Source organism: Eubalaena glacialis, chromosome 9 (genome assembly GCF_028564815.1).
Source record: "Eubalaena glacialis isolate mEubGla1 chromosome 9, mEubGla1.1.hap2.+ XY, whole genome shotgun sequence".
Classification (NCBI taxonomy): domain Eukaryota; kingdom Metazoa; phylum Chordata; class Mammalia; order Artiodactyla; family Balaenidae; genus Eubalaena; species Eubalaena glacialis.
Window position 1 is genome coordinate 38071031 of NC_083724.1, and position 12239 is coordinate 38083269.

At 40.4% G+C, this 12239-nt stretch overlaps 1 protein-coding gene across 1 annotated transcript in view; it reads right to left on the reverse strand.

Annotated features, from left to right (window-relative positions):
- LOC133097307 (phospholipid-transporting ATPase FetA-like) overlaps nucleotides 1-12239 on the reverse strand; it is a 56757-nt gene that overhangs the window by 12875 nt on the left and 31643 nt on the right. Inside the window, exons 13-16 of the mRNA XM_061199198.1 lie at nucleotides 8388-8395; nucleotides 6457-6622; nucleotides 4439-4627; nucleotides 3604-3719 (exon numbers count right to left, since the gene is read on the reverse strand). Coding sequence (XP_061055181.1) covers nucleotides 3604-3719; nucleotides 4439-4627; nucleotides 6457-6622; nucleotides 8388-8395 — 479 coding nt within the window. The remainder of the gene's footprint in view (nucleotides 1-3603; nucleotides 3720-4438; nucleotides 4628-6456; nucleotides 6623-8387; nucleotides 8396-12239) is intronic.

Sequence of the window (12239 nt, forward strand, 5' to 3'; positions counted from 1 at the left end):
GGCTGAGAGAAGATCTCAAGAGACTTCTTAAGAAGGAAATATCTCCATACTGTTTTCCATAGTGGTTGTACCAGTTTATATTCCCAACAACAGTGTATGAGGGTTCCCTTTTCTCCACATCCTCTCCAACCCTTGTTATTTGTCTTTTTGATAATTAAGAATAGAATCACCATATGATCCAGATCCAGCTATTCCACTTCTGGGTATTTATCCAAATAATATGAAATCACTAATTCAAAAAGATACATGCACCCCTGTGTTCACTGCAGCATTATTTACAACAGCCAAGATATGGAAACAACCTAAATGTCCATTGATGAATGGAATACTACACAGCCACAAAAAGTAGAAATCTTGCCATTTGTGACAAGATGGATGGACCTTGAGGGTATTATGCTATGTGAAATAAATCAGATAAAGAAAGACCAAACACCATATGATTTCACTTATATGTGGAATCTAAAAAACCAACAAATGAACAAACAAAACACAAACTCATAGATACAGAGAACAGATTGGTGGTTACTAGAGGGGAAAGGGGTTGGGGGGTGGGTGAAATAGGTGAAGGGGGTCAATTGTATGGTGATGGGTGATAACTAGACAAAGTGGTGATCACTTTGAAGTATATACAAATATCAAATTATAATGGTGTACCCCTGAAACTTATATAATGTCATATACCAATTTTACCTCAATAAATAAATCTATCTATCTATCTATATATATTCAGCAATTTAAAATATACATCAGCCATTTAGAAAAAAAGAAGGAAGAGATATGGCAGAAACTGATTTTACATGATACTGATAAGAGGACTTGGCAAGCTTAACAATACACTGACAGATTCTTAATCCATTCAACAAATACTTTAGCAGCCTGTGTTAACATTATTATTTTTTTTTTTTAAGAGTGAAATAGAGAGAAAGTCTTTTTATTTATTTATTTATGGCTGTGTTGGGTCTTCGTTTCTGTGCGAGGGCTTTCTCTAGTTGTGGCAAGTGGGGGCCACTCTTCATCGCGGTGCGCGGGCCTCTCATCATCGCGGCCTCTCTTGTTGCGGAGCACAGGCTCCAGACGCGCAGGCTCAGTAATTGTGGCTCACGGGCCCAGTTGCTCCGCAGCATGTGGGACCCTCCCAGGCCAGAGCTCGAACCCGTAGTCCCCTGCATTGGCAGGCAGATTCTCAACCACCGCGCCACCAGGGAAGCCCCCATTATTTTTTACTTATCCCTTACTTGTATGTTTTTTTTTTCTCTTGTGGTGGGCAAACTGGGGCCCTGGGGCCAAATTATGACTGCTGCTTGTTTTTGTGTGACCTGTTTGCTGGATTCCTGTCTTAGAGGGCTTGGAGCTGTGCTTCTGTGTGAGTGGGTTTCTGGAACTTGACTCTTATAGGTGTATCCTCAGTGGTTAATAGATTGTAGTGTTTTAGGCTCCACTATGGGTATCTGTTAAGGTTGGAAGCAGGTCAAAAGATCTGAAGTAGTTTTATGACCCCTCTTTGAAGCCAGTCTGTGGAAATGCTCATTGAGAAGATACCCTAATTCATGAGTTCTGGAAGGTTAAAAGACAAGTTTTCAGAGTAGCCCATAAAACACACACACACACACACACCAAAAAAACAAAACTGTGCCCTCAGGAAACCAGTATAAGACATAAGAGTTGTCCTATGTGGGACGCTTCAATGACTTTTTCAAAAACTTGAGATACAACGTATGTACCATAAAATCCACCCTTTTAAAGTATACAATTAAGTGGTTTTTAAATATATATATATTCATAAAGTTGTGCAACCATCACTATTATCTTATTCCCAAACATTTTCATCACCTCCAAAAGAAGGAGGTGATGAAAATCACCACCATCACCACCTACCTGTCAGCAGTCATTTCCATTCCCTTTTCTTCTAGCCCCTGGTAACCACTAATCTACTTTCTGTTCTACAGATTTGCCTATTCTGGACATTTCATATAAATGAAATCATAAAATATTGGCCTTTTGTGACTGGCTTTTTTCTCTTAGCATAATGTTTTCAAGGTTTATCCACATTGTAGCATTTATAAGTATGTCATTCCCTTTTGTGACTGAATAACATTCACTGTACAGATTTATCACATTTTATTTATCCATTAATCCACTGATGGGGATCTGGGTTGTTTCTACTTTTTTGCTATTATGAATAATGCTGCTATAAATATTAGTGTACACTTTTTTGTGTGAATATAAATGTTCATTTCTCTTGGGAATATACCTAGGAGTGGAATTGCTGGGTCATATGACAACTCTATGCTTAACTTTTTCAGGAAATGCCAGACTGTTTTACAAAATGGCTGCATCATTTTACATTCCTGTCAGCAATGTACGAAGGTTACAATTTCTCTATATCCTTGGCAGTGCTCATTATTGTCTGGTCATCTTTTCGATTTTAACTACCGTAGTGGTGTGAAGTAGTATCTTGTGATTTTTGATTTGCTTTTCCCTGATGGCTGACACTGAACATCTTTTCATGTGCCTTTTGGCCATTTGCTCTCTGACTTCTATGAGTTAACGTGAGGCCAAGCCAAAATGGCCTAATAAAATAGCTCTTCCTCCAACCTATTTATTCTTTAAAATATTTTTCTGATCTGCCCCTTCCCCATCACATCCCCTGTCCTATTCCCCCAACCCTTTATATATCCAGGTTTAAGGGTAGAAACCCCAGCGAGCATGAATCTGGTTTTCCCTTCTAATGTCAGCAGACTGAAGCCAATCTCTCTTTCTGATATATCTCAAGTCCTAAAGGGTGGAAGTGGGGTGGGGTAGGTAGGTACCCATGGGGATTCTAATCCTGTAAATAACAGAGGACGGTGTCGAACAGTCCTCTACACAGCCCAGGCCTGGTGCCTTCTGCTCCATACCCTAAAAGCAGTCTTTTCCCATCATGGCTGGTGGGGTGGGGCCTCCCATACCAGCAGGCCCTATTCTTTTAATTAATTAATTAATTAATTAATTAATTTTTGACTGCGTTGGGTCTTCATTGCTGCACGCGGGCTTTCTCTAGTTGTGGCGAGCGGGGGCTACTCTTCGTTGCGGTGCGTGGGCTTCTCATTGTGGTGGCTTCTCTTGTTGCGGAGCACGGGCTCTAGGGCGTGCAGGCTTCAGTAGTTGTGGCGCACAGGCTTAGTTGCTCCACGGCATGTGGGATCCTCCCGGACCAGGGCTTGAACCCGTGTTCCCTGCATTGGCAGGCGGATTCTTAACCACTGCACCACCAGGGAAGTCCAGCAGGCCCTACTCTGAAGCAAATTCTAGATGTGACCACAGGACCTCCCGAGCCAGGAATCATAGAATGAACTGTTCTGACTGTGGTAAGTGCTCCCACAACACAATCCTCATCATGCCCCTGGGATCCTGGGCCACCCAACTCCTTCACACAGAAGTTGGCAATGTGGTCAGTGAGAATCCCACAGAATGGGGTAGTTTTTATTCTTCTATCAATTAAAGAGACACAGACACCAATCTACCCCATACTGAAACACACTGACATGGGGACATATATATGGACACACATCCAGATACACAGAGCCATCCACAGCTTCCCTCCCCTGCAACCTAAACACTTACATCTAAATGTTCCATGGTCACGTCTCTGAGGGATCTACAGGATGGATGAAGCAGCTGACAGAGGATCGTGTCTGCACCCTTGCAGAATAACATTACGCGATCTTCAGGTGTCCTCACTAAGGATAAGCAAATTAAGCAAAGTAACCATATAGGTCCACTGTTACGAGAACTTGTCTGGGACACTGAGAGATGGCAGGAGGCTGTTCCCATGACATTTGTTTCTGACACCTTTGGGGGCTAAGCACTCAATGAGTGGTCACACAGGATGAGTGATGTGGTGAGGGCTGGTGAGAATGAGAGAGGACCTTTTGGAACCAGTTTTTCCATGGGTTCAGTATCACCTATGGAAGACTCTGATACAGAATCACATTTAGCTTCTCAAGTCCAAGTTCCAGACCAAGGCCCACACCTAATAAGGAACAAGGATGAAAAATGACCTTCTTCCTCTTCAGCCTGAGGCCCAAACTAATTGAGAGCAAGATAGTATTAATTTCCTCTATATTGTCTGCCCCCAGTTCTTATTCCAAGTTCAGGCTTTATGGGTTTATTCTCTGTTCTTATCTTGGCTTTGAGGGTTCTGACAAGCCACTACCCAGGATCACTAAATAAGGGCCCTAGCACATGGCAGTAAGCTCACATATGTGTATATTAGAAAATATAAAGGATTATGAGAGAGAAAGTGGGAATGGCTAAGTATTTGTATTTGAGGCAGAGTGCCTGTGAAATGGCATGTGGGCAGGAGAAAACATTTGTGTGTAGATAGAGGAGAAAGTCAACGTGTGAATGTATATGAAAGACAAATGAGGGGAGAGGACTGACTAGGAGGGGCACCCACCAATAACAGACATCCTCTTGCGTACATTGTCGAAGTCCAAAATAGCCAGTAGTTGGTAGATTCTGGTTTCCCCCATTTCGACTACCATGACTGTCTCAGACGTGCGGGAACGGAGCACAAAGCCAAAGTTCCTGGCAGCAGTGACCAGGGCACCTTCATCTGGGGACTGAGCCTGGTAAGTCAGCTCACCTGGCAGGAGAGAAGAGAGCAGCCAGAGCCCATAGAGATGTGCAGATGAAGTCCACCCAGAAGTGAGACTGTCTTCCAAGTGGCTTACATAAAGATGGAGCCCAGGAGGGGACATCTTTCTTCAAAATTTCCTCACAAGCCTGGCCCTAAAAGGCCAGGTTGCATAGAACAGGTCAGTTTTTTCATTCTTTCCAATATTCTCAACTAATTTCACAGACCTGAGTTAGTATTACAGAAGTCCATGGAACATGTGTACAAACAAACAAAACATAGGCAGTTGCTTTCCAACTTTAGCAGGTAAAGATGGCTCAGGAGATTGTTAAAAATGAAGGTTCCTGGGCCCCATCCAAACTTACTGAATCCAGAATCACAAAATCTGGGAGGATGGCCCAGGAAATTGAATTTTAACAAATCTCCTGAGTGAGTCTCATGCATATGGTCCTCCATAAAGTGCTCCTGCATAAGACTGGCTGCACTTTGATGAACACTGCTATAAGGTAATAAGATTGATAGTTTAGTAAACAATTAAAAAAATATATATATATGAATGAGTATTGTCACCTTTGAAACTCTCACCCTGGGAAGGTAAATGACTTACTCTGTTGAATCAATCTTTAAATCTGATATTACTCAAGACATTTCTGGAACTCCTCTTTTAGAATAATCCCTATAACCTGAGATATATTTTAGATTATTTATCTTTTGAAGGTTAATTTGATTTTTCAAAACAGTTATACATCATCAGAATCTTATACTTGTGAATAAGGTAGGTGGGGGAGTATAATTTTAAGTCAGACATAAGATGTGTCTATGGGATAATAAGATTACTTTCTTGTGTGTTTCCTACCTTGTCACTCAAGGCAGTAAACATAGACAAGTCCAAATATGCTTCAAGTAATACCAACTTGTTGGAACATCAGACACGGAGAGGCTTGTGGAAGGGTGGGAGCTCATGGGGCCAGAAGACATGAGATTTGGGTTCTTATCCCATTTATACCTTTCTTAGCTATAGGATTTTAGTCATCACAATTTCTTTTTTTTTTTTAATTGGGGTATAGTTGCTTTACAATGTTGTGTTAGTTTCTGCTGTACAGCACTTAATTTCTTTTAGCTTCAGTTTCCTTTGCTATAAAACTAGGATCATTTTTCTTGTTCTGCAGAGGGCTGTTGTGAAGACTGTGGAAGGTAATATAAATGAAAGCAACTTGTAAAATTATAAAGTGATATACAAATATAAGGTGTTACTCATGGTGGTATTATATTAAGACTACATTGACTTTAAAGAATGTGATTTACTTGGCTGCCTAAATTCTTGTTTGTTAAGGAAAAAAGTCTTCTTAATTTAAAATCAGTAATTTCTCAAAAAGATTTTGATAAATTCATGGATGACATAGTCATATTTGGTTACTAAAGAAATTAGGGTATATGGGGATACCTTTAAATTGTGAAGCAACAAGAGGATGACTCAACTCATCCTTCAGGAAGTCTTATCAGAGGTAGTGGGGTTGATCTTGGCAATAAATCAGATAAACTCTGTGACAGACTATTACAGAGTCTCAAGATCCGAAGCTCGCTAGATAGCACCAAGTTTGACCCCTATCCAATGAATGAATCTTCTTTAAGACCAAGAGGTTGTTTTCTACTTGAATATATTCAGTGGCTAGGAGCCCACTACTTATCTTGACTATCCATTCCATTGCTGGACAACTCTTCCTATTAGAAAGTTCTTTAGATTAAGCCATTACAAATGATATCAAACCATCCCCCCTCCAATCAGCCTAGACTCTATGACATATTCTCAGTCCATGAGGCCTCAAGCCCCTTCTCACCTTCTACTTTCTCTTCTGGTATCACGGTATGACACAATGAGAGTGATAGGAAAAACAAGTGTACCCAGCGATCTCCCCTTTTCACTGCTTCCACCAAAGTCTTGTCATAAAATGAAAACTTAGGATCAGCCAGTTTGTTGTAGGAGAAGTCGACCTTTTCTGTTTTCTGGAACACATAAGCCAAACAAACAGCAGCTTGACACTTTACAGAAGGTCGACCTGGGGGCAATTTCTGGAATGTGATGAGAACTCTTAGGAGGATGGGAAAAGAAAAGCAAGATAAGTGAAAGAGACCCTGTGCTGGTTTCTAAGGCCTCTGTAGCTCTGACCTGGACCATCCATTCACTTGGAGAAGATCCATCACACAGGAGACAAGCTAGCACTGCTTGGCAGACCCTTCTTGCCCTCTTTCTACTCCAGCTATCCTGAATGATTAGTGGCCATCTTCAGGCTTTATTCTTCCAAGTCCCAAATCCATGATAAATCAAACCTGAGGACATGAGAGAGTAACTGTTCCCTATTAGTAAATGGTTTATGGAAAAAGTCTTGTCTCTGGCTGTCCTCTGCCTGATTTTGGGAACTGGGAAGGGAGCTAGGTACAATGACATCACTGTGTTGCACTAATCCTGTTTTACCCCACAAGGGGGCTAGAGAGGAATATTGCAAGACAGAGGCAAGGCTGAATGACAAGGAAGCTTCAGTACAGACTTCTTGTTCACAGACTTAATTTTATACCATTTTGCATACCTGATTCAGCATACCTGATTCCTTCCTGCCTCTAGTCCTCAAGGTTATTGACCCTGCCTCAATGTGTGGACCTAATATTCACTACCATTTTCCTGGCTATGAGCTTGGCTCCTTTAGATGTTGACTAACGTTCTTCATGTCAGGTAGGCTGCTGGTAGGCACCTGGGGTAAACATTCTTTTCTGGCTCAATTTGGTCCTGAGACTCTCTTATGCCCACCCTGGAGTGCGGTGTTATTAACAGATTTCTCCAGCCCATATCAGAACTCTCAAGGATATTTCGCCAGTTCATTGTAGTTGTGGTGCTACCTGGGCTGGGCCCCAATGTGTCAAGTACAGACACAATTGCGCTGCTTGGTGCTATGTTGGGGAAACGGAAGTTTGTAGTGGGCTATACTGGCTCTTTTCTATAACCCATCTAGAGGGAGTTTTGTCATGATAGTGAGGAAGTATGGTCAGGTCCAGAGCCAAGTCCTAGACCTGGCCAACCACAGACTTGTGAGCTCTGGGAAGTTTGTGGGTTCAGTAATTTAAGATAACTCATTATATAGCATCCTCTGAGGCTTTTCTACAACTGGGCTCTTGTACTGGTACATTCTTTGAAACTTAGAAGCTGGTGAGTGATGTGAGAGAAGTTGGAGAGGTAGATATGAAGCAGATCCTGCATTACCATCTTGTATGCAATAGGGAACCATAACAATTTTCTGCTGAAAGTCATATGATCATATAGTCCTCTGGTAGCAGCATGGAGAATATATTGGAAGTAGCAAGACGAAAAGCAAGGAGACCAGTTAGAAAGCCATTCAGTAATTCACAAGAGAAATGATAAAGTAGTGACAATAAATATTAAATTAAGGGTATGATTTGAAAATATAGAATTGTATGACATGGATATGACAAGTGAAAGAGAAAAACAGTTAAGAATAATTTTATGTATCCTAATTGGGATAGATGGTAAGACCATTCACTGAGATAGGATACCCAGCAGGAGGAGATTTTTGACAGACTGACCTGGTGATACCTGAAGGACATAAAGGTAATAATGAAAGCAGGCATATATAGTTTTGAAGCTCAGGTAAGAGATCTGAGCTAGTTTCTAATCTCCCCTTCCAGACAAGTAATGTTTGAGAACACTGGACCTGGCTGGGTACAGGACTGAGGCAGTGCTGGCTTGGAGCTGCAGTACAGCATGATCTGAGGGGCAGTATTCATGAATTACTCTGCAATCGAAAGTTAAACACCCAGTTGAATAAGACTGAATGGCAAATCCAGGTACTAGACAGAAGGATGGAAACTGGGGGTATCAGATGAGAAGAAACGAATTCAGAATGGAGGGTAGAGGAGGCAATTGAGGAAACTCTTTGAGATCCTGTGACATAGCTATAGATAGTTTTTATAGGATATCTTTAGCTTTGGTCATGGATGGGGAGGGAGCTAAAAAGGTTCTTGGATATATGGATTTGGAGGTCATTAGTAAGTAGGCAGTAGTTAAAGTCAGTAAAAACACGAGACTATAAAGATGGAAGAGAGGTACAATAATAGAGCTCTGGGGGAACATCAGCACCTATGGCCAAGAAGATGAGAAAAAACAATCATACAGGAAGAAAAAACAAGAAGAGAGTTACTTAACAGAAGTCAACGGACAAGAGAGCTTTAAGAAAAAGTGGAGTTTTAAGTGTTAAAATCTGCAGAGAAATTGGGTAAGGACTTAACAACAAGGTAGTCATTAGTGACCTTGGCTAGTTTCAGTGGACATGATAGGACAGAGTCTAATTATATAGGGTAGAATGAGGAATGAATGAAAGGTGAGGAGTTATAAAGACTGCTGTAATTGTCTATTTCCTTATACACTTTTCCTCTAGTCTGCCAACTCTGAAGGTAGGGAACAAATTTCTTTTGTTTTCCTTGAACCTTTAACATTTATTCAGAGTCTGACATATGGTTGATAATCAACATTTTGGACTGACTGATGGAGTCAGAGGGTAATGCAGGATGAAGGAAAAGTTCTAAGTGCTTTAAAAAATGAATAAAATAAGATATAAACATTTATTAGTAGTGGTGACCTCTGGTTAATGGGCTAAGGGTTACTTTAACACATTTATTTTATTTTAAATTAATACTATATTTTTTAGAGCAGTCTTACGTTCATAAAAAAAAATTGAGCAGAAAGTACAGAGAGTTCCTATATGTTTCCTTTCTTCTTTCCACTCCACATTTCCCCCTATTTTCACCTTACATTAGTATGGTACATCTGTTAAAATTGATGAACCAATATTGATACATTATTATTAACTGAAGTCCATAGTTTACATTAGAGTTCACTCTGCTTTGTACAATTCTGTGGTTTTTGACAAATGCATAATGTAATGAATCCACCATGACAGTATCACACAGAATAGTTTCACTGCCCTAAAAATCTCCTGTGCTTCATCCTTCTCTCCACCCCTCCCCAAACCCCTGGCAACCACTACCTTTTCCAGAATGTCATACAGTTAGAATCATACAGTACATAGCCTTTTCATATTGGCTTCTTTCACTTAGCAATATGCATTTAAAGTTCTTCCCTTTTCTGTGTATATGTGCATGCATGGCTTGATAGCTCATTTCTTTTTATTGCTGAATAATATTCCATTGTATGCATGTAGTAAGTGGTTTTTTTTGTTTTTGTAAAGAAAGGATAGGTTTGAGCTGAGGGGAAAGAATCATATAATGGGATAAGTTTCAGATATTAAGAAACAGAGAATACAGGATTGACTGAGGTTCCTGAAGAAGTAGAAAGGCATGGAATCAGAATATATGAAGAGATTAGTATTGAAAGAAAAAGTTATACCTTTTTTTGAGACTGAAGGAAAGGAAGTAAAGGTGGGTTCTGATATTTGTACAGAAAAGGGTACTTAGCTGATAGTTTGGATTTTTCTCAGCAAAGTAGAAAACAATATCATCTACTGCACACTGGGGAGAAGGGAGTGGGATGTGGTAGAAGGCCCAAGAGTGGTGAATTTTGGAATAGCTAATAAGAAAAATTAAGAATTAAGCTCACCATAAATAGATTAAAAAATTATCCAAGTGGCACTGGAAGCCCAGAAGAGTTTGGAGTCTCTGTATTTGTAATGGCTTGTGATCCCCAAAAAGTGCTTGGCACTCTGAGATTAGAAACAGAGAATGGTAGATGGCTTGGTTAATTCAAGGTTGAGATTTGTTGGGAGATCACAGAGGGAAAAAAAAGGGAGAACTAGTAAGGTATTGAAGATGCTTATGATCTTGGGTACAGATGGGGGGCAAGATAGGAAAGGAAGTAAAGTCGCAAGGGATTGATAGAGAAAAAGGAGAACAGAGAGTTTGTAAATCTTCCTGTGATAAGAAAGCAGGTATACTAGGAATCAAGTATCAAGAGAACTGGAAAAATAAGGTTTGTGATCAGAGATCATGACAAAGGAGTTTACAATTTCAGAGTAGTACACTTCTGGATGGTGACATGATAACATAGAAATGGATGATACAGATTTTTTTGAGTCCAAAAAGTCATTTGAAAGATATATTCTTTTAGACATCTGAAAGCATCTATGTTGCTAGATCATCCATAAATAAGCCAATACCACCCAAGATGATAGCAGGGATTGGGTAGAGAGGGAAAATATGAGCTAAGGTTTCAAGGTCCTCAGTGAATGAAGTGGAGAAGCCAGAAGATTTGTAAATGTCAACGACAAGAAGAAAGAGGAATATAGCTAGAAGTCATAAGCATCACAGGAAGAAAGATTATATGAGGGAGAAAAAGTAATAGTTTAAAAGTGGCACAGGAAGGGCTTCCCTGGTGGCACAGTGGTTAAGAATCTGCCTGCCAATGCAGGGGACACGGGTTCAAGCCCTGGTCCGGGAAGATCCCACATGCTGCGGAGCAACTAAGCCCGTGCGCCACAACTACTGACCCTGCGCTCTAGAGCCCATGTGCTACAACTACTGAAGCCTGTGCTCCTAGAACCCGTGCTCCGCAACAAGAGAAGCTACCGCGATGAGAAGCCCGTGCACCGCAACAAAGAGTAGCCCCCGCTCGCCGCAACTAGAGAAAGCCTGTGCGCAGCAATGAAGACCCAAGGCAGCCAAAAAAAAAAAAAAAAGAAAGAAAAGTGGCACAGGATAATGAGGACAATACCTTTGGGCTTTTGGTATGCAGAGTACGAGAGATGGAGGAAAAGGGTATCCTCCGGGAAAGTCATCTTTCAATCAAGGTAGAGAGAAGAAAGCATTTTTAGGAAAAGATAAGGCTGTGGGTGTTTGCTTACAAGGGAACAAAGATTCCAGGGATCCAGAGGAAAATGTGTTATGGTCGATCAGTAGCAAAAGGAAGAGGAAGAGAAAGGTAACTCCAGGGTAACAATTTACTCCCTAGAAGCTATAACTTTGTTTATATTGCCAAGGTCATTAGCAGAGTCCCTGGAAGAGGATTTAAGGCAAATACTGATTTTATTTCCCATTTCCAATCTCTCTGGATGGATAAGGGTGAGGCAGTAGTTGGGAGCTGGAGCTACCTGTTTAGTACGTAAGTCAAGTGGCTAAAGGTTTGGAATTGGTTCTAGTAGGAAAGGGATAGGGTGAGTAGTATCCTGAATGTAATGGAAGAAGCCCTATGAAGGGATGCTTAAAATCAAACCCATAAACAAAAGTTGAGAACCAATACTGGAAAAAACAGTAAAATTGAACCAGCCAGAGACAGGAAGAATGTAAAGGAAAATATTCTTACAATTGTGTGGGTTAGGACTATGGCTTATGTCATAAATCCTGAAGCTATAAAGGAAAAAGACTGATAGAATTAATTACATAAATTAAAAACTTCTAAATAAAAAACTATAAACAAAAGCCAAAAGACAAAAATGGAAAAAAATAATTGTAACATATGTGCCAGACGAAGGAAAAGTTGGTATTTTTACTATATAAGGAGCCCCTTGAAATAAGAAAAAAAGGACAAAGAATATGAACAGGCAATTCACAAAAAAAGTATAAATGGGCAATAAAGTGATTGGGAAGAGGAAGGAAAATAAGC